The sequence below is a fragment of the Triplophysa dalaica genome, chromosome 13 (assembly GCF_015846415.1).
Source record: "Triplophysa dalaica isolate WHDGS20190420 chromosome 13, ASM1584641v1, whole genome shotgun sequence".
In the NCBI taxonomy this organism is placed as follows: domain Eukaryota; kingdom Metazoa; phylum Chordata; class Actinopteri; order Cypriniformes; family Nemacheilidae; genus Triplophysa; species Triplophysa dalaica.
This window is the reverse complement of record NC_079554.1, coordinates 17,972,325-17,995,604: the sequence shown is the minus strand read 5'-3', so window position 1 is coordinate 17,995,604 and position 23,280 is coordinate 17,972,325. Positions and strand designations below refer to the sequence as shown.

The 23,280-nt window shown below is 36.4% G+C and overlaps 1 protein-coding gene across 3 annotated transcripts in view; it reads left to right on the top strand.

The window, feature by feature from the left end:
- The window catches only part of itpkb (inositol-trisphosphate 3-kinase B), a 40,759-nt gene extending 18,641 nt beyond the window's left edge, over positions 1-22,118 (top strand). For all 3 annotated transcript variants that reach the window (XM_056763913.1, XM_056763912.1, XM_056763911.1), the window contains 6 exons: positions 10,924-11,023; positions 11,493-11,706; positions 14,484-14,688; positions 16,522-16,623; positions 18,464-18,535; positions 18,965-22,118. In XM_056763913.1, coding sequence (XP_056619891.1) covers positions 10,924-11,023; positions 11,493-11,706; positions 14,484-14,688; positions 16,522-16,623; positions 18,464-18,535; positions 18,965-19,177 — 906 coding nt within the window. In that variant the 3' untranslated portion in view covers positions 19,178-22,118. The remainder of the gene's footprint in view (positions 1-10,923; positions 11,024-11,492; positions 11,707-14,483; positions 14,689-16,521; positions 16,624-18,463; positions 18,536-18,964) is intronic.
- The last annotated feature ends 1,162 nt before the right edge of the window (positions 22,119-23,280 follow it).

Here is a 23,280-nt window from a genome sequence, read left to right as displayed (position 1 = left end):
TTAATACAATGCCAAAAGTATATTTTTACGACTTTGAAGATGCTAAAATGTAATACAGTTTTTTTTTCTGTCACGACAATAGTCCCATAGTTAGTTTTGTTTTACCCTGTAGTTTTGATGTTTTAACTATTATTATAAAATGTGAAAAAAATTAATGCATATTACTTTTTTAGGGATATTATTTACAGATTTGCCACATCATACGAGCTATATGACATACTACAGTATATACACATACTATACTATATATTCATGCTATATATATACTGTATATACTTAATATGTTCATATACAAGTCCTATTTATGTTTTTATGCCCAAAACTTTGAGTGTACCTTTTAAACAGGATTATGGGTGTTTATGGATAGAATTTAAATTCTTAATTCAAATTTTTTTCTTGCATGACTTTTTTATGTCCCATTTCATGGTAAGGTTGGGCCTGTGGAGCACGTATCTGTGCTCATTTCACTCTATAAACATTTGCAACTTGGTTTCGGTTTTGTGGGTCTCACTGGGCCGTTGGAAAATTTCACCTGTGATAAAAAACACCAACTTGTTATCAGCTCTTTCGGTCAAACAAGCGACCCAGAAAAGTTTCCAGCGGGCTTGCACTCAGCACTAATAGCAGCGTGTTGTGGTTTAGGGCCGCATGCTGAGCAGACAGCCGAGGGTTTCCCTCCAGACAGTTGTTGCTTATTTCACTTCACCAATAGTGCATACTCATTCAGTTTGGAGATCTCCAAACCTTCTTGAGTAGCATAGAAAGTGAAACTATTCAAACAAGTTGACCAAGATGAATATTTGGGTGTACTTCCTCCTGGTAAAAGGTGGCCGCTTAGGATACGCTTACATGCCATTACCGCCTTTTGTAAGAAACCGTTCCAGAGAAAATTGATCATTGATTACTGATCATAAAGTCTTTCAAAAGCCAGTTCTCATTAACCGGTTGCCCAACTATAGAAAATAATTGCATTGTTGTGTCTCTTCGAGAATGCCAAACGTTAACGCAAGTGTGTTCTAGCAAGAGCCTTCAACCTTTAACTTGTGGAATGTGCTATTGGTCTGTTTGCTTTCGCAACAGTTTTGTTAATAAGGAAGATGAGATGTACGTATGAATATAAGACATGTCCTGGTGTTGTCACAGGTGTGGTTCACTTTCTGCATGCTCACTTACCCCCTGATCTGGTGTCTCCTTTTCCTGTGTCAATCTGATGCGGGAAGAACCCCTGTGTGTGTGTGTGCCTGTGTTTGTCTGTCTGTGCACACAGGCTTGTGGTTACTTGCTTTAGCAAACCCAACAGAAAGTGTAACCTAACCAAACACTTGTGTTGCAAGTCTTCTTTGTAATTGTAATTTAAGAGCTGCGGTGCATTATATTGTGTGAATCAGACACAATTTGCATTTAGCGTACTTGAGTGTGCGCTTTTTAAAGGTGATGACTTTGTTTACGTTGAGCTTGATGATGTGGCAGCCGTATTGGGCTGACACCTAGCGGCATCATGCAAAAGCAAGCACTTGGTTTTTCTTATGAAAAGCGTCAAATTGAGGGAAGGCGAAGTATTATGCTAAGTGGAATATTAAATGTCAGTTTAAACTCTGTGCAATCGTACAATTTTAAATGAATGCGAAAGTATGAATAAGGTATGAGGAAACATGTTTAAGCTTGTGGATTGCACCAGACTGCAGGCTACGGTTAGTGGGCGGATAGCTGCCTACAGATTATGTGTGTGGTGCACGTTTATGTCACACAAACTGTGCACAGTAAAATAACTGTGTGAAGTCATAGAGAAGAGAAAACATTTAAAGGTCCAATGTGTCATTTTTTGGATGATCTGTTGACACCAATTGAATATAATATACATACCTATGTCTTCAGAGGTGTATAAAAACCTTACATAATGAAGCGTTAAGTATTTATTACCTTAGAATAATATATTTCAATCTACATACACCGGGGGTCCCCTTTGCATGGAGTCCGCCATGTTGTTTCTACATCAGCCCTAAACGGACAAACTGCTCTACAGAGCGTGTTTCGTAAATAGGTCATCTCCTTTGGCAAAGAAGCAAAAACATGACGACGTCTTAGATCTGTGTCAGCCACAGTAGAGCTTCGAAAGGGAGGAGTGGGCAATTGGTTCCAATTCAAAACTTCACCACTAGATGCAGCTACATTTCATACACCGGACCTTTAAAGAAATAGTTCACCCCAAGGAGAATTAAAATTCTCTCATAAGTGTATCACCCTCATGTCATCTCATATAAAAACATACAACCAACATTTAAACGCTTAATTCAAATATGACGGCATGTTGATATCTTCAAATTTTTATTAGTTTCTCATGACTAAATATTATTTTAAGAACTAGTCGCTATGGGACACGCAACCAATGAGATTGAAAGAAATTGACGTGTCACCATTTTTGTGTGCTTGTTTTGGTTTCAGCTTAAATAAATAAACAAAAAATAGTTTCTCAGATATGTATTGTTTTCTCTTACACACGTATTTTGCACCCGATGACTTTTATTAACCCATTGGAGTCATTTAAATTCCTTTAATGATGGTTAAATGTTGTATTTGGAGCTTTAACATTTTGAGTCCCATAGAAGATGGTGGTATTTTAATACAAGATTCTTCAGAAGAAAGGAGGTCATATGGTACATCTATAAAGGCATGTGGGTTAGCAAATGATATATATATATATTTAATTTAGATGTCCCTACTTTCAGTGATCATTTGAATTGTCATGGTACTGTAGATAGTGTAGAAATGAGCAATTTTATGCTTCTCTTTTGACACTTTTTGCTTCTCTGCCATCTTCCGAAGTCAAATAAAGTACAATTGTTTTGTAATCAGATATGGTGACATAGACACCCTGGCGTATTTGTTCAGTCTTAGCTTGGCTTCACACTGAACTCTTAACACTCCTCCAGCGCCGTGTGAGCCAACCCAGCACAAAACAGTTTTTGTGTGAGGTTGATTCTATCACCCTGACTGTGAGCATACAAACGCTGTAGCAAGATACACTGGAGGATCTGAAGGGTTCGAGCAATGGAAAATGTAACACCCCTGTGGTTGACGGTTGCATGGCGACGGGCTGACGTCAGGCATGCCTGCTTCAAACAGCTGGTGTTCTGCTGCACTGCTGCTGGAGGCAGCCGTTTCATATGCAACAGACAGGAAGTGCACCGGCCCTTTTTCGTGTCCAGACACTTTTTACGGCACATCGGGCTTTACTTGTATGAACCGAGTATTTGTGCTATGTAGGGAAAGCCCCCGCAGCTACTACTAATGTGTGTTTGTTTACACTTGATAGGGAAGGAAAGAGCTTTCGCATTTCTTAAATGTAGAGATAATTTGGGTCTTATCTTATCCACGCATACATGCAAGTGATGTCCAGCTTTCTTCACTTGAAATTAAATAGTAAAGATGTATTAAAAAGGTTGTATTCATGCAGCATAGTTGAACTTGCACATTAAACTGAAGCTCAGCTTTGGGAAGAATTTAAGGAGGCTTGGCAAAAAATAAGACGCAGCACATGTACAAAGCTGACTGAGTTCTGGCTCAGGAGGATCAACAGATATTAATAACAGATACAGCGTGTGCTTTATTTGAGATTTGATTGCATCTTTATGCATTTTTTATATATTAACTGCAAACCCATATTCTTTGCCCCGTTGTGTCAAATAATTTTGTCCAGTAAAAACGTTTAGTGTTTCGTCCATTTTGTATACCATACACCTCATATTTTGTTTAATAACCTGAGGGGCATTAAAGCAAATATTGTACACATATGGCCCCCTGTATACACATATAAAACATATATATAACATATAGATATGGAAGAATTTTATATATATATATATATTAATGTATGTATGTATGTACAGTATATGTATATTTGTGTGTATATGTGCAAATTCATATACGTATACATTAAATATATACATGCAATGCATACATGATATATGCTACAGTATGTTGTATTAAAAATATGAATGAATAACATTTTCGTAACAGAGCTACACTGTTATAAGGAATGTCGTTGGTGTCTTTCTGAGAAACGCATGAGTGTCCTTTGATGCTTTCTGTACGTCACAGACTTTCTTGTAGTGGCATCTTTGATGCACTTAATATATTTCACTGCCTTCAGTTCGCCTCCTTTCCAAAGCCTCCGCATACCTATCTTTATTACACATCCCTGTTGAAGTATTTTGACCATTAACCTATATAAGGCTGTGCTATGTTATGTCTTTTGTATTATCATGTGGCCTTCCTTCTTTCTGTGTGAAAGACAAAGTACTTTTTTGGAAGAATATCCTTGTCAATGGTTTTCATTTACTGAATGTGAATGACAGCTGCGTTCGATCTCCACAATGCCAAAGCATTATAAAATATGATCCCTCGAAACTTTGTATACATTAAGGTGCAGTTAAATTGCAGTTTTATGGGAGGTCTGGTTTCCGTGAAAGGACTCTCCTGCCATTGATGGGAAAAGGCGGGTTCAGGACAGGCAGGAACTGATATGACACATTATTGATGCCATATCTGCTGATATGTGAAAACGGTAGCTCTTCATTATAAACAGTATACACGGACCTGACTACACCTAAGTCCTGTACTGATTTTTGTGTGTGTGTCTGTGTGTCCGTGTAGTGTGATTGCTATAAACGCTCTGATGCAGTTCAGACATGTCACTGACTTGTCGATGCAATCTTGTTCCTCAGGATTTTCAAGATATGAAAAAAAGTCCCTCTAAAATAGTTTTGACTTCTAAAATAAAACAATATACCAAAAAATAGCAATTTTGTAAAAGTTAATAGTATAATTGTTTGTTTTCTAGATGATTTGGGTAGTTGAAAGAATATGCAAATTTGTCCTATGGTGTAACGGAAAAATAAATAAATAATAATAAATATAAATATTGATAACAAAAAAATAATATGAAGATGTAATATCAACTTTTGGTTTTCTACATTTTGCTGTGTCACACCATAGGACACATGTACGATTTATTTGTCACCTACCCATTTATTTTTGTCTGACTTTACAAGGTAGATTCAAGGTGGTCTGTCATCATTTATTATGCACAAATATAAAATAATACATCATATTGTATATTGCTGATCTAAAGTATTTTCAATACAACTCTCGATCCTTGTGTCTGCGTTCTAAAGGCTTACGGTTAGGATTGTGGCATCCAATACGGCCACAGGACTCTTAATTCTATTATTGTTAGCGGCTTGTCTCTAAAAAAAAAAAAAAAACAAGCCTTTGGTCATGTTGCTGATTATGTCTTGCAGATGTGGAAAATACTGTCTCAAAACCCTATTCGTTTCCTGTATCGCAGAGAGGTTCCTCTCGAGGGGTTAAAAGCCACTTCCTCCCTCAGTGCTCAGTGGAAACTTTAACAACACCCGTGAGGTCAAGGAGACGCTGTACAGAGCGGCATCCCTTTCCTCACGCTTGATATAGCTCAGCCTGCTCTTATCAGAACAATGGCACGACGCAGCGCCGCGGAGTGCGCCCCGAGCGATATGCAGCGGCCTCATCCGTTCCCAATATTAACAAAATCCTCATCTGTTGATAGTGGTTTTATATAATAGCGAAAGGAAAAGGGGTGTGAGAGAGGGAGAGGACGAGAATGATTAATGGATAGCTGCGGTCGCATTATCATCCTCTGGGATAGCTTATTTTTTTCTGGCATTCCAAAGGGAGGGTTGCTGAAAGGCGAAGTCTTACGACTTTTTATTAGACTCACTCGTATGGCTTCTGAAGGACGGAATGTAAATTGCTTTGGATAGAAGCGTCTGACGAATAAATGTCAATGTATGGAGAACACATACTGAGCTTGAATGCCCCCTAAATCACTTTGGAGGAAAAAGGCCGGTTGCATAACTGCAATGCAGCCTTTCTAATGAATGTGTAGTTTGTGTGTGTGTATTTTAGCACAGAGAATTAGCTTTGAGAATTGACTTGATGTGTTATTGTGGGGTGATGTTTACAGAATAACAGTCTGTGGTCTTCAGCAAAACAAGCAAGACTTGATAGTCTTCCGGGTGCTGCATGCAAACGTTCACTGGATCTTATAGGTGTCAGGTCTTTCCCAGAATGCATTGCTGTTGGAAACTTTTGTGGTTTCAAGATGATTTTGCACTTATAGTCAAGAGGGAGGCTGCTCACCTTTAGTTCTCCTTTTGACCTTATTTCTTCGTACTTCTAAATACGAAGTTCACATACAGATGTATTGCACACTCTGCATTAGCGTTTAAGACATCTTTTACATATATAAAAATATAAATGTGTTTTTTTATAAGTTTTTAAATCCATGAAATGCATTTAGTCTGAAAGGCATTCATATGTATTATGTTGACTGCTTTCAATTCCTCCCCATGTCACCGACCATTGAAGTCATGCAAATATATTTCTGCATGCAAAAATGGGACCCTAACTAATCTGAATGCAAGCTGGGTCCGGAGAGTTTTGTTTATCCAGCAGTGATATCATACTTTGCATCATACCTTGACACAATTATTGATTTAAAAACAAATTTAGTTGCAAGTTCACTATATGTTTACTGTGCATTTGAGAAATATTTAAAGTGATTTTTCTAATAGCTGTTTAAGAATTGATTAATGCTTAAAAATCATTTTGACAGGCTTTTTTGACAAATTTAATATAAATATATCTTTTAATAACATATATGGCGTTATATTTGCAAATAATTTCATAATTGTTTTCAGTTAAAGGGAAGTGAGATTCACAAACCATGTCAGAACATGGTGGTGACCTCATCTCGGTTTAAAAACACGATTATTTAAACATTCACATGACTCACCCTTTTAAATAACACACCACAGATCCATCGTAGACGCATTTAACACACAAAGAAACGTCAGTCAGCACACACTTACGTTTTATTACTCATTTTAGTTACTTCGAGATAAGACTGAACATTGCAATTTGTCTCGTAGGTTTTCCGATCTAATCTTTGGACCAAAAATCACGAGTTATATAACCTGTTCCTATGCATTTTAAACTTTATTTTTTGCAATTCAGGTGAGTTTGAGGAACCCAGAACATTTGCATTGCTCATGGCCCTCGCAGGCATCCCATTGAGTTTTAATGTGGTCTCTGCACATTGCGCTCGGCCTACCAGCATATTTGCATGGGTCAATTGTGCTTTTGAATGCTTTGTATGAAAACAAATGGGAAATGCGCATCGCCCTGCACCGCGCTTCACTCAAATTCCAGCTTACATTGCGATTACATGCATCACGTCGGTGCATGATTTTATCATTCATACCATGTCATCTTTCATCACGCACATCTGGAATTTCTTCTTTCCTGTGTTGGTTTTTTTTGCCACGTCAATCATTCTGGTGGTCAAAGCAGTGCAGGTAATGGATTCCCGTTTGGTTTGGTTTCTCCTGTAGTTTGACTGTAGAATATGTTCTGATATTAGACCCAGACCACTATTTAAAAGATTTAAACACCTGTTTTAAAGGGTCGTTGGTGTTACCTGTTGCTTTTATTTATGTTGATATCAAGCTGTTTTAACCTTATTAGCCGATCACAGGGAATTTCTTGATTTTATGTTTTTGCAAGCCAATTTTACAAATATGGTTTATTATAATAAATACATTTATTATTGAAATAGGACATCTTGAAATCTATAGTTGTACGATCTACAGTTGTTGTTTTACTCGGTGGGCTATAGGCTTTTTGACCCGACCTCGGTTTCCCTGTTGAAGTCTGCAACCCGCATCATTTCCTGCAAGTTTTCCACTTGTTTTGTTTTCCCACATCCTGATGTTTTCCTCACTGTAGATGTTTTTCTCGGATACACTTTGTCTTTATCCTTTAATGTGTGTTGTTGAGGAGAGGGTGAATCCCACAGTGTTCTGACCTTAATATCTGGTAAACATTACCTGTCCATCAGTCCTAATGTTTTTAAGTGCTTTATGCAGTGGTGTTAACCACAGCGCCCTGACATGATCTGTTTCATTTCAGACATCTATATATTGCCAGGGACCTCTGCTCGCTGAAGCTATTTTGTTTTATTTAAAATATCAGATATCTTTCCTCATTGAGTTCAAGTGTCTTTGGAAATGAGGGAAGGTCTTTTGTAAAACATGATGTGTTTCTTTATTTTTTGCATGCGGGCCAAATGTTTAGATTTTTATATTTTAATTTATTTTATTTCATATTTACTTTTTTAAAACATTAAAGTATTATTAAAAAGAAATCAACACTCTGTTGCATGGCTCATGAAAAACATTTTTCTTGCCTTAAATGGACCTGTTTACTAAAATACAAACTTCAAAAAATACAAAATCATTCATGGGTTGAAAAGAACATGCTTTTCTAAAGACAGTGGAACATGCCAGAAAAGCTCAAAATGACTGCCAGTATGTTGTGTAACCAATGGAAACCTGTATATTGGCTTATTCAAAGTCATCCCTTCATTTCAGACCAATTTTTGCCATATCATTTGCATCATGTGCTAGAAATCAAGCAAATTGAGTCTGTTACCCAGTGGCAACACTGCAAAATTTGAAATTATCCAACACATTTTATACTTCAGTTTAGTTAACCTATTACAAGATGCATTTGATAAAAAGTGAAAAACAACACACTATGAAAGAATACATGTTTTATTAAAAAAATATTAATATAGTATAATGTTTTATTATAAGAATAATAATGATTTGAAATTTGAGATGTGGGGTTAGATTTTAAAAACAATGTGAGTTGTTTTCAACTTATGTAAAGTCGAGAACGCAAAATAACCTGCAATGTTATGTTGCAAAAAAGAGATGGCGATAGTGAGGGAAAAGGACGGATTGCGGCCATAAAATCCTTGAATGCTTTTAGCTTCATTCTTGTTAACTTTCAAGCCTTTGCTTTCCCAAGCAATGACCTCCGGGTCAGCAACTTTCCAGCATTTGCATTTGGGGTTGCCCATAGTAGATGCAAAGGTTAAGGGGGGGGTATGTTTTTGTCACCACACCCAATTCCTCTAACTGCATCGTATGGTCTTGAGAGCTGGTTTTCTCCACCGGAGCAGAACAAAACCTTCATGTGACAGATAAACCCTTATGCAGCTCAGATGATGGTTAATACCATTTATGGCTCTTTTTATTCTTGTCTAAGTGAAATCAGACCCTTCGGCATGGAAGTTGCAGGGAAGAATTGTCAAGCTTATTGTTGCCATAGAAACCCATGAAAAACACCACACTGTCCTGTCAGTTTCTATTTAATTGAATTCTAACTTGAAATGTATTTGTAGCTCTATTAGCAATGCTTCAATACATTGTTTAATCGAAATGCATGGCAAAGCAGATTTTGAGTGCATTTCATGCCCTGGGTTTGTTGGTCCGACAGGCTCGCTAGCTTTAAATAGGGGGTTGATTTGTGCTCACATCATGCCCAGTGATGGACTTCTCTTCCTGGGAGAGCTCGCTCAGAGCGCTGGGGGGAGAAAGGCTTTCCTGGTCACCCGAGGAAACCCCCCATCCATCTCAGAGAGGGGATTAGAGAATGCGTTGGCCATGCCAACATGGAAAGTTAAAGTGATCTCCCTCAAGGACATTTAGTGAAGTGGAATAACACTGTGTAATGGCCGAGTGGCTTTTTTTGGAAGTGGAAAAACTGTGTTTTATGCAGCTTGTGAATACGTCCAAATAGAGAAGAACAGGTTTCCAGGTTAAATCTTTTATCGTGGAATAAACCAGTGTGTCAGCTGGACAGACAGGTTGATGTAAACTGTCAGATCTGCTTGATTGTTGTCTCCGTTGGGAGACATTTTTGCATGACGCACTAAAAACACGTAGAAGACTCGGAATAGGTCTCACGAGTCTTTTTCACAGCTTTCTATTATACATTCCTATAAATGGTCCAGCACAAGAGCACATTACTTGAATGCGTTTAGATGATTGAGATTCCCTGTTTATATTAAGGGTTTATGAGGTGAATGTGATTGTTTAACTTTAAAGTGTTTTAATGTGCTGTGTTAACTATGGTATCAGTCCAGACTAGTGAAGGAGCGGCCAGCAAATGTATGTAAATAGATGCAAAAGACCTGTTTGTTTATTCTTACCCACATATTGTGTGTCGGTTTGGGCTTTGCAGTAGGAAAATAAGCTCCATCTGCCAAGTGTTATATAAGTATTTACTCATACGCTTCGAGGCATTTAAAGCGTTTACTCATCTGTAATATATTATATTTGTTTTATTTATTTATTTATTTGATAAAAAAATGTATAACCTGTTGACAAATTGAATACAGAGCCAAGATATATTCACTAAAAAAATTAAGAGACAAGAGATTTCAAAATTATTGTCAGCTTTTCTGAATTTACTATTTTTAGGTATGTGTTTGGGTGAAATTATTATTTTTGTTTCATTTTGTGAACTACTGACAATATTTCTCCCAAATTTCGCATAAAAGTATTATTTTATTTTGATTTATTTTTGCATTTATCTCGAGAAAATGGAAAATAACAGAGAAGATGCTCTGTGTTTTTTGCAGACCTCAAATAAGCAAGAAAATACGTTTATATTCACTTTTAAGCAAAACGACAGTAATATTTGTATTTAGGAGAAGTTGTAAAATATTTTCTTTGTAATAACCTGATTTTTATCACAGTTTCCTTGTGTCTTGTCATGCTGTCAGTGTTTCACATTCTGTTGGTTGACTTTATGTCACTCCTGAGGTTTGATTTTGTTGAAATTTAACATGACACAGTACTGGAATGGCCACAATATATCTAGAAATGCTGATTAAATGAACATTTCGAATGATCTCTTGATTATTTTCCGTGGCTGTATACATATGAGTGTGCTGTGTTTACTGCTTCTGCATTGGTTGTAGTAGGAAATATATGTAAACATACTCATCATACTCTCTTTGTCATTAAACAGCATAAATCATGGAGGAAGATCAAGAACATGGTTCAGTGGTCACCATTTTTGATGTCCTTCAAGAAAAAGTACCCTTGGATCCAGCTGGCTGGCCATGCAGGTGGGCATCAGAGTCACTGGTATACCTTTCATTATTCGAGTTAATACTCTCGCAAACTTGAAGTGCTTTGGAATTGCATTGAATCTCAGACCAGAGGTGTGCTATGCAAATGCAGATTTGGATGCTCGGCCATTGCATTACAAGTGTGCAGTCCACAGACATTGTATTAAAAACAGAGCGATAACAAACCTTCGTATTTAGATTTGTTTGAGCACCTTATTCTTACAGGACCAAATTATTTAAGGATAGAAGTGCTTTTTTGCAAGCTCAATAAAGTCTCTTGAAGTACGAAAGAGCAATAAACATGTCCTCTGGTTAGCTATAAATGTTATAAAAGTTTAACATTCACTAATATAAGTAAGAATCTCTGCCACTTTACAGTGTGTGTTTGCGATAGGTTTAGAATTGCACTCGGACACATTTCTGAATGCAGTGTTTGTGTCAACATCCTCTTTCTCTGCCCCCTCAGGTAATTTCAAAGCAGGTGCTAATGGTCGTATCCTGAAGAAACACTGCGCGTGCGAGCAGCAATGTCTGGACAGGCTAATGAAAGACGTGCTGAAACCCTACGTTCCTGCATATTTCGGAGATGTAGAGAAGGAGGGAGAGAAGTACAATCAGATGGAGGACTTACTGGCAGATTTTGAGATGCCCTGTGTCATGGACTGCAAGATGGGAGTCAGGTCAGTTGTACCAGGGATGAGGGTGGAGCGGTCCTACATGTGATGCTACACCGATTTAGATAATTTTTTACTTTCTATTACATATTGAAGAAATAGAAAATGACCATTGAAGCAGGTAGTATAACGATTTGCATGACAATTATTGAAAAGCGGTCATGGAAAACATGGATAGTTCACCCCAAAATTTAAATACTGTCATGAATTACTCCATCTCTACTTGAGAAAGATATTTGGAAGAATGCTTGTTACCAAACAGTTCTTGAACCATTGACTACCATGGTAGGGAAAATGACAATGATAGTCAGAAGTGCCCCATGAACGGTTTGCTGTCCCACATTCTTCAAAATATCTTATTTTGTGTTCAACAGAACAAAGATTATTAAGTAGTTTTCCCTCCTATGGTAGTCAATGGGGTCAAAAATCTGTTTGGTTATAAGCATCCTTCCAAATATCTTTATCTGTGTTCATCAGAACAAAGAAATGCATACAGATTTGGAACAACGAAGGTGAGTAAATGATAAAAAATAATTATTTGTGTGATCTATACCTTAAAATTGTTATGGAGATCGATATTAATATTTTTGATTTAACAATCTACATAAAAAAAATTACTTGTCCAGTAAATATGAAAAAATAGAGAATTTTTTTTTTTTTGGAAAAAAAAGTTTTTTTGACCTGATGACATCAAAATGGCTTTTCTTGGTGTCAGGTCTGAGGTCATCTATGTTTGTGTACTACTAAAAGTCAAACATTTGGCCTTATTTAAAATGTGTCGTCCTCTTCTGGGATATAAATTCTGAAAGTAGTAGAGTAGTTTTCGTTTTGTTCATTTATCCTGTGTGAAAGAATTTCAACTGAAAACAGATGCAGGACAGCTGGCGCCATTCGGAGAACTGTGTAGATAAGTTTCCTTTAAGCTGCTTTATTGTACAGTCTAATACGCAAGTGAAAAGAAACTAAACCAGAATTCCACACGAAATCCTCTAAAGTACCCAGTTTCTCTTATCTCACGTTTATCCAACCACCTGTCTGCTCCTGAAAATTTCGTATTAATAGTTCCATTGACCCATTATTTTTATCGATGTTAAACATTCCAAGCACCATATAACTTAAGGAAGAACTTCACTCCCCAGAGAATCTGCAGAGGATCAACATTTGTGTCCTCTAATCTGCTGAATGATAGCGGTGCTTGTTTGCGGCCGGTACAGGAAGATCCTGATACACATCGGTCAGCCTTCATCACTTTTCCCGCTCTGACGTTCCTGGGATCGCCCATCGATCTGTTTTCCAACCGAAACGTGGCAGCGGTCATGGACAAATATAGAGATAACCAGATGGTCGGGATATTAACTGTATCCACGGGGCTGTCCAAACAAAACAATGCAATGCTTTGAGGTTCACGTATTTTTAGCAACAACATTTCTCAAGAAAAGTTCATCAGGATTTAGAGAGAGGTTGTGTCAGTGTGGTTTAAAAGGAGAATAAATATTTAGGAAAAGTTGATGAGGAAGTTTTGTTTCCTTACACGTGTTGTGTTTTTTAGGGCTATTAAACGATTAATAGTGATCAATTGCATCCAGAATAAAAGTTTGTGTTTACATAAAATATATATATTTGTGTACTGTGCATAATATTCATTTTGTGTTTTTATAGACACATACACATACACATACATGCATATATTTAAGAAAAATACAAAACGTAAAAAAATTAATGTTTATATGAAGAGCACTTTTCCAAAACGCAATAAATGCCAAATATATTTGCCAATCATTTATTTATTATAGTGCACAGCCATTTTGCTGTGTACTAAACCTATTCACTGCTCCATCAATGTTTCATGCCAAATCGCTATATTTCCTTGTTTAAAATGTACTGCAAGATGCAGTTTCTTTCCAAAACGCTATAAATCCTGAAACCTAAATAGCCTAAATGCGATATGTCCTCTCCACCAATCAGCATTCGCTCGTTAGTGGTATTTGTATGTGTTATTTCTAAATTATTTATTGTATTTGATGGAAAATATTGAAACATGAAATTTAAAATATTTATTTTATTTTACTATTTAGTTTGTTACTATTTATTTTATTTGGCTGTTAGTTATTTCATGCATTTGCATTTATTCGATTTATATTAATTTATAGTATGAGTCCCTGATGTCATATGTTTCATTTTCTCTTGTTTGTTTGTTTTTAAAAAGAAATAAACCAACATTTTTTTGAAAAAAAGGATGGATTTTGTAGCCTTTTGAAAAATAATAAAATTATAATCGACAATATTGTTGTATTATTTAACAATCATTGTTTAACATGACTGAGCCAACAGACCATTTTAAAAGGATAAATTGAATATAAATGTGTGGGTCTAGGTAAAAAATGTCATTTTCATGAAAACTATTAAAATGGATTTATAGCGTTTTGGAAAAGAGCTCTTCATATATAATTTTAATTATTGGTAAATATAAATAAAGGCATCTAAATGTTTTCCAAAATATACATGTATGTGTATGTTTTTGTGTTTATAAATAAATAAAAATATGCACAGAACACGGACATATAATATGTAAACACAAACGTTTATTCTGGATGCAATTAATCGTTTGACTGACCAAATTATTTTTTATATATTTTGATGAATTGTTGTGGGTGTCATAAAATGTCAGTTTATCAGATTATATATGCCTCTAGCCAATGCAATCAGTCAACTTTTGAATATACTACAAATGTATAAGGTTTGATGAAACGAGTATGTGACCCTAAAACTGTTTCTCCTCACAGGACATATCTGGAAGAAGAGCTGACAAAAGCCAGAAAGAAGCCCAGCCTGAGACCCGACATGTTCCAGAAGATGATCGAAGTGGACTCTGACGCGCCCACGCCCGAGGAAAACGAACAGAAAGCGGTCACAAAACCACGCTACATGCAGTGGAGGGAAACCATCAGCTCCACGGCCACGTTAGGCTTCCGTATCGAGGGCATCAAGGTGAGATTTCTGCTTCTAAAATCGTGATGGAACTTTGACATTTGGGCAATTCCGTGAAAATGTCAACCTTACCACGAAAAAATTAAGCGTTTTCTACTATGGTAACAGCAGAGATTTGAACATTTGGTGGCTCAAATACCCATGTGAGATCTCTCTTCAAATTTGTAGAGTATTTGTTTTATTTTTAGTGCATGATTTTTCAGACAGATAACTGCCAACTTCAGGATTGTATGGTACTTATTCCTCATAAATGGACACATGAGAATGAATATAAAGTAACTATTTGATGTTCTATAAAGAGGCATCCCTTCTCCATTCATTGGGTATTACTGCTTCAGGATTTTGCATTTTATTTTACAGAAATCCTACAAAGTTTATCGTCTCCCAAAAACCGCATCCTTTTTTTGTCACATCCATAACGCATTTTTATTTCCCATTTCTTAAATATAATATCTTTTCATAGACTGGCATTTTTTGATGTTTAGACTCTATCAATAAGGTATAAACAGATGTTTCAATGTAATCATAACAGATTCATTCTCTGAGCATTTTATGTCACGTCCATAATGCAAAATGTCACGTTCATAACGCTGGAATTGCCCATTTAACACTTCCTCTTCATGTGAAACCAACAGCATGATATAGAACGGAAATAAATTATATTGCACAAAACATTCTAATTAAATGGCATTTTAGCAAAAAAAGATTAAAATTGCAATCTGTAACTTTTGCCTATTTATCCGCTTTCAGTTTGAAACATAACATTGTAGGTTGTTGGTTCATACAGTACAAACTTTCTCTATATGTAACTATATCTTATTTTTTTTATTAATGCCAAATATTGTCTCAGTAACTCTTCTGTTAACTGAAATCAAATAAAATAGGCCTACATTTATTTGAAAACCTTTAGTTAAGGCACTAAAATAATGAAAGGAAATACCTAAAAACTTATTTTTAATAATATAACATTATGAATCAGAAATCTCAGTTTGACTGGAAGTGTGTTTTCGAGGTTTTGGGACACTGTTTGAGACATGTATTTTAATGAAATCACAGTCTTGAAATTGAGGTGAGGGGGCAGGATTGGCCCGTCTCAAGAGGACAGTCGTGCCTGAATGTTTCTGTCATACACGCAGCCTGTTTGTGGCACGTCCATTGAGCCCAACATCAGTCAGTGACAGGCCATGGCCCTCACAACACAATTTCACTTCCATAATTCGGTTCTTACTCACACATGGCTCCACCAACGTCAATACATCCTCATTAAAAATGTCAAAAAGACTAACTGCCTTTTGTACAGCTAATGGAGTCCATCCAGACAGTCATGATGCCTTTAGGATGAAGAAGAGGAGATTAGCAAACTTGCTGTCGAATACATTTTTGTGAGATTTTTATGAGATTTATGGTTAAAGCAAGAATTTTGCTTTATAATTTTCGATCAACTTAATATAAGACATAAGTATATATATAAATATACAAAATAACACAAAAAAACATAAGTGTTTATTGTTTAGATAGTGGTTAGAAAAATGTAAACTTAACAAATCAAATTAAAAATAAAATACATAAATGTAATAAAATTACATCAAATAATATTAATAAAACAAAATTGCTAAAAATTCAACTAAAACAGGCTTGAAAACAAAAAGTTTAAGAATAAAAGCCTATTTAAAACACTCATTTTAATAACTTAAAACAACAAAAAGTAACACTGAAACAAGACTTTAAGTCTGATTTCATGTAACTTGAACCTTGTTGTGAAGTCATTATTGGTGCTTTTATGGTCCCTTTCTTGTTTGTAACCGGAAATGACTTCCCCTTCTCCCTATACAGAAAGAGGATGGTACAGTAAACAGGGACTTCAAAAAGACCAAGACCAGAGAACAATTGACTGAAGCCTTCCAGGACTTTGTCAAAGGAAACAAGAACATCCTGGTAAGTTCATGTACCAGTATTTGTGTTTTACGGCCCATATGAAGCTCCTCTGTGGTAGACAGAGGGGAAGCAGTAACAGGTGGAGCAGAACTCTTGCCCCCCCCCGTGCCGTCCCCCCAGGGTGGTTTGTGAAACTAGGGGTTTCCTTTGTGCGGTGCAGCCTTTCAATATTGTAGATGTTCTAAACCCAGAGAAAGCCCACCTGCTACTGTGTTTGTCAGGGAAAACCACTTTTAAAGCACATGCAGCATTATATTGCCCAGAAATTCACATATGCAAATGCACACGCTTTGCATGATGCAACATGCTGTCTCACGTCAATCTTTGTGTACTTGTGCTCGGGGGATTGACTTGCTGTATATGAAATGAAGGTGTGTGGCATGGCGGGTTTCCCTTCAGTAAGGGTGTTTCCTCAGTGTTAAGCCCTTTTGGCAAACAGTTCTGAAGAACTTTGTCCTTGACTTCCCATTTAGTCTGTTTATTTAACAGTAACACTATGTTTGTCCACCGTGTGTCCTGGAACTTTACGTGCATCCTGATTCACTTACAAATTCTGATTCACCTTATATCTAACAGATAAACAAGCTTGTGTTTCCATAGTTTGTGTATAAACAACATCCTTAAGTTCAAGTGCTTAAGAGTCATTTTGCTTGTATGTTTGTGGAAACATACAAAAGGATTGAAATGTTTGGTTTCACGGGACCACAGTCCTACACGTTTAACATGTAACATAAATGTCCACCAAGGCTTTCTTCTGAGGTCAACGTCATTTTTCAGTCTTTTGAATTGGAGTTTTGTTTGTTTGCACTGATTTTACAAGGTTACAATGTACTTTTGTTTGTCGCCATGAATTAAAAATAGAATTGGGCTTTCTTCAAGTATCTGTACAGTGCTTTTCAGGGTTTTTACTTCGGAACGATTTTACCTTTACATTATAAAGCATATATCATGCATTTTACTCCACTACATTTCATAACTAAATGTTTTAAACCTTTAATACTTAAATAAAAAATTTAGTACTTTCTTACTTGATAAAATTAAGTTCTAGAATTGTAATGCTTTAAATGTAAAAAGACTACATGTCGTCACTGTGCTTCCGAAACCTTGGCTGTCCAAATTCACAGTTCTCAGCAAAAAAACAAAACTTTTTAAATAATAAAATACTGTGTTGTCAGAGTGGACAAGCACTTTTTAAATGAATTTTATCGGTTTGAAATTTCCAGAGCCCAGTGACAAACATAACAGTTGGCTAATAATGATTTATGACAAAATATAAAAATCATGAAATATTCATGAAATGTATAGGAGTGAAAAAGTATATATGCTTTATGATGTAGTGAATAAATTTTTTTCTGATAGGGTACAGACACTAAACATTGTTTTCAAGAGCAAAATTACTCTAAAAAGTATTGTCTACCTCTGGTTTAAAAATGTTCAATTCAGCCGTCCAATCACATTGCAGGAGGGGGTTGAATAAATACAACAACAACCCATCACCACATCTTGCTCACAATCTGTAGACCAACTGAAAAACAAATGCAGAAGTTAATATTTCTACCTACGAGTATCTGTGTTTGTACCGGATAACCCCCTGGCTACCACAATATTAATATTTGTTGATTAAACAAAGTATCTTTGAAATCAGATATCGGTACCACAGCGGAATTTCCGTATCATGGCAACCAAAGCTCCACGGCTAAAAAAACCTCTGTCAAGCACCCACAGCCTACGTTTTTAGGTTTCAGCCACGTAAAAAATGCTTGGGTGGACACATATCCTTACTCATCATTACTTATCATTTTAAATTTTATTTTTACAATTTTTGTCTTTTACACTACAGAATTCCTATCTGAACCGCCTTAAGGAGATCAGAGACACCTTGGAGGTTTCACCATTTTTCAAGACACATGAGGTAAACCTTCTCTATTGTTCTTAGACACATAAATGCTTCCTCGCACCCCCACATGTGATAAACCGTAATAGCATAAATGAAGGTGTGGGAAATGAATACACGGCGTCATCTATGAAAAGATCAACTTTTACACATCTAATGCTAAAACAGCAGCTCTGTTATGTTAGTAGTTTTTTAAGTGTTATAAATAAGACAAAAAATCTTGATACAAGGAGCTTAAACAGACTTTGCAAACACAGAGTTGTATATTCATATTCACAGATAACAAAAACAAACTTTACTGTGGACAAAACAGCACAGTTCTTTGCAACCGTCTGTTTAAAGAGCCATTGTATGTTTGCTGCACAAATACAAAAGAAAAACAAGATATTTACGTCTATTGTGCACGGTATGCGTTTATAACTCCGCCTCTCTCTCTCTCTTGCTCAGGTGATCGGCAGCTCTCTCCTTTTCGTCCACGACAAACGGGAACAGGCAAGAATATGGATGATAGATTTCGGCAAGACCACTCCGTTGCCGGATGGCCAGGAGCTGTGCCACAGGGCGACCTGGGTGGAGGGTAACAGAGAAGACGGCTACCTATACGGCCTGGATCACCTCATAGACATTGTGATCTCCATGCTTGCTACTAAACCCGATTAGAGATTCCGTCTTCTCTGCCTGCCCTCGGGGCTGGTCGCCCGCACTACAGTTCCACACCTCGCTGGGTTACCCTAAAGCTATCCTAACCGATCTTACCAAAAAAGCAAACTGTAAAATTGAATACGAGAACGCCGCAGTGGCCTTTAATGAGCGTGTATGTTTGTAAACTTGTAGATGCTGTACATATGTAGTGTAAAAGCCATTGTTTTAGCTCAGGATGTTTGTGAATAGAATCTTTGCAGCTAGATGCTTATACAGACAGGTGGATTTTTTAAGTCGCAGTCCTTTTTCACTCTCATCCACTTTTTATGCCAGTTCTTTTGCTAGTGTTATGGAATAATGTCGAGTTCTTACGGTTGCACTTCTGCTTTTTGGTTTACACAGACGTTTACATGCGCTTGCAGAATCTTTTATATTATCAATAAGTGGGATCATGAAAATTGAGCATTTTTTTAGTACTGCTGTGGTAAAGTTCTTTGTAAATATAAGCTATACGTGACGGATATCTGTAGATTCCAGAAGACAAAACAGTAGCTAAGTGAATGAACAATTTGTGCGGTTTACGTGCTTTTGTTTCTTTTGTCTCCCAGAGCATCGATGACTATTAGTAGCCTTTAGTTACTTGCCCCTGGTTTGTTCCGGGCTATGATTTCCCAGCATGCTCTGCAGGTTCAACATCACTGAGCAAATGATGTTCCACTACAGACAATATTATGGGGCTGTCAAAGGATTAATCGCATCCAGAATAATCGCTTGCGATGAATCGTTTGACAGCCCTGCTTGAGAACACAAAGGTTAACTGTTGCTAGGTGAGACAAGTGCACTTAAAAACACTTAAAGGTATTTAAAGTGCTATATTTTCACACAGTAATTTTGTACTTAAAATACAAATTATAAGTCTTTTTAACAGCTTCGCTATTTTAAAACACCATGAATAGAAAGACTATGTTTTTAGTAAAAAAGTGTACTAAATACAATTAAATTAGTGTATTTTAGTGCACTATTGTCTTACCTGGTTTTAACTATTAGGATAATCTTTGAACATTTTATTTAGTAGTTCGTCTTTTTGAATGTACATTGATATCTGTTATGTGACTTTCCATGCAGTACAAAAAAGTAGATCTATTATTTTTTAACATAAGCAGAATTGGCAAGAAATATGTAAATTTATGAGCACAATTGTAAATTTAACTGGTAATCTTAACATGTTTTGAAGATGTTGCACATGCTCAGAAATGTCTTTTTTTATACCAGCCACCATTTTTATTTGAAAAAAAACTCAATTTTATATCAACTTTTAAAAATAGCCCACTCTCTTATCCACCACTAGATTTTATTTAGATATTTATACTTTCTAAACAGTTTTAAGTTAAGTCGTGTTATGTGTCATTTTAACTAGATGCCTGTAGTAGAACAAATGAAAAGATCCATGCGGTGAATGGTCTTACTCTATGCTTTCATGCTAAACAAATTCATCATATTGACATTCCTTCATAAGTGTGCCCAAAAACAGTGAATCAAAGCACCGAGGTTATTCTCAGGAAGGGCATAGCAGAAATACAGACGATGATGTAAGCGTCTGACACTACCAGTTTGTGGTCTGTTTTTAAGATGGTCTGTGGTCTTGTTTGACTGTAAGAATCCATTAGGGCTGTAAATGGCAGGTGGTAAGCCCATTGACTTTCTCGGAGCTCTAGGAGCTACAGATCGTGACCTTATCATACACGTATGTCCATAAGATGTCAACTATTTCACTCAGTTTTAAACATTCCTGTTGTTATTAGTAGCTTGAGAAATATTGTTCTTCCATTGACAAGTGCCTTAGGTCGCAGTGCCTTTCTAAGCTCGCTCACATCTCTTAAGAACGCGTCATTTTTGAAGGTTTGATTGTTGTTTGCATGAATATTTGCCATGCAAATGCCCCATCTCTGCATACCCCCAGATACACAGAGATATGCTCCAAACAAAATATTGCTGGAGATAAAAACTAATTTGTTGGTCTGTATGGAAACAAGACCTGACAGCAGAATAAACGCAAACGGTGATTTATCATTGTTGATGTAGCCCCGGGTGAGGAACGCATATGACGGACGAACGATTTGTTACGTCAGCGTGAATCTTGTTAATGACGGAGGGTAAAGAGGTCAATGAGAGATCTCAGTGCAAATGTCATCATAGGGTTTCTCATTTGTACCCATGGTGTACTCGGTATGAGAGATGTGCTGTTGTCTAATAAATGACCTTTTACGATTGAAGAAGGAACTGAGAACCTTTTCTCAAAGCCTTGCCCTATAGTTCCCCAAACATAGATTGAAAACGGAGAGAAGAAAATGTAGAACTGTTTGGTATATTAAGCCTTAAGATTAGCTTTAACATGCCTGACAGATATCACTGAAATATTTGTTGTGAGATATGTCAATCAAAATCTCCGTGGCAAGAGTTTGTGTGGTAGCCTACTACAGTGGAAGAACAACGAATGACGCACCCTTTGAATAAAGTTAAAAGCATCACAGCAATTGTGCTGTATAATAAATACAATCTCCCAGTTATTTCCATTCTACAAACTAAACTTGTCCCAAGAAATGGAAATAGGTCTCCCCCTGGTGGTGTGGTGCTGTATTACAAAGAACAAACTAAACTGACCAAGTTCCTGCCCTACACATTTTACATTTTATGCCTTTTTTGTGTGAAGTCAAAATTATGGGGACCTCTAAAGGTGTCATAAGCATACTCATATTTATATATTGTTACATTTTGCACAAGAACACTAAATGTAGCTGCATTGTTTTATTTTTCATGTTTGTTTGGCTGTTCCTCTCATACTTTGGTGATGTAGTGGTTCACTGTAATGTAAGCTAAGCTCATGTTGCTGTGTAAAAATGTGCATATGTTTTCAGAGCCTGTTCTTTCTCTTTAGGACGAATAAATCTCTGAAACCAGTCGGATTTGTGTTGTTGCAATGTGTTGGTCAAGGCCTGGGGGCTGTTTGGTATGAGGACGTTTACATAACATCAACTTGCTCCATTGATCTAGATGTCATAAATAAAACTGAGAAAAAGATAGAAAGATGTCATTACTTTCATTCTATTATACACATAATGCTTATAGTCGCAGTGACTGCATTTGACCTCTTTGCCTTTCCTATAAATGAAAAAAATTTTTCATGTTAATTGCCTAATAAAATAAGACTGAACAGACATTAAGTATATTTTAGGAAAAAAAGTTTTTATGCCTATCCAAAACATGATATATCCCAAATGCACTCTATGTGGATTTGGATAAAATTGATAAATGTCAATGACATTTGTTAGCAACAAAGTAAATAAAAGTGAAACAGTGCCACCTGGTGCCCCTCTTGTTTAAATTCACTGTAGTTAAAGTCTATTCAAAACTATGCAAAACTGTTTTATTCATTTCCTCAAAGTACAAAAATGCATCACTTACTCTTTAACATTCTTCCACTAAAACATTTAAGATAAAGATCTAAACAATCATTTACATCAGCATTCTCTATCGTGGTTGTGTTTTTTTTATCATTCAGGATCAGATTATCTTTGGTGTGGATAGTGCACAAACTAGCTATTTTTATCTGATGGCTTAAATTGTGAAGGTTAAGCAGCTCAATTTTCAGTTTCTCTTGAATAAGCTGGACTTCCTTATTTAGTCATACTTGGACTGAGTCACAGTGTTGGCGTTGGGCTGCCGAAATATAGCCTGGGGAGCAGTCGCCTTGGGAGTGAGGCCGTGTTCAAGAGTCAAGACGCCAAGAAGCCTCACGCACCCTACTAATAAAAGGATCGAAAGACGAAAAATAAAGTGTGTGACCCAGCACTGGCGTCAGAAACGGTACTAAAAAAGCCCACTGATAAAAATACTTTGAGTTATAGATCAAACCTCAGCTGAGAGGAACAGGCAGAGCTCAGGAAGAAAAAAGGTCAAACTGATAAATGATCATCTATGAATAGGATTATAAGACATTGGCAAACCTTGAGTCATATATCAGTGAGACAAGTTTTTGATGGCTGTATGAGGACGCTGTGAATCCTATTAAAACATTTAGGATCAGATTTAGGATCAGAGAATAATAATGTAAATACAAAGCA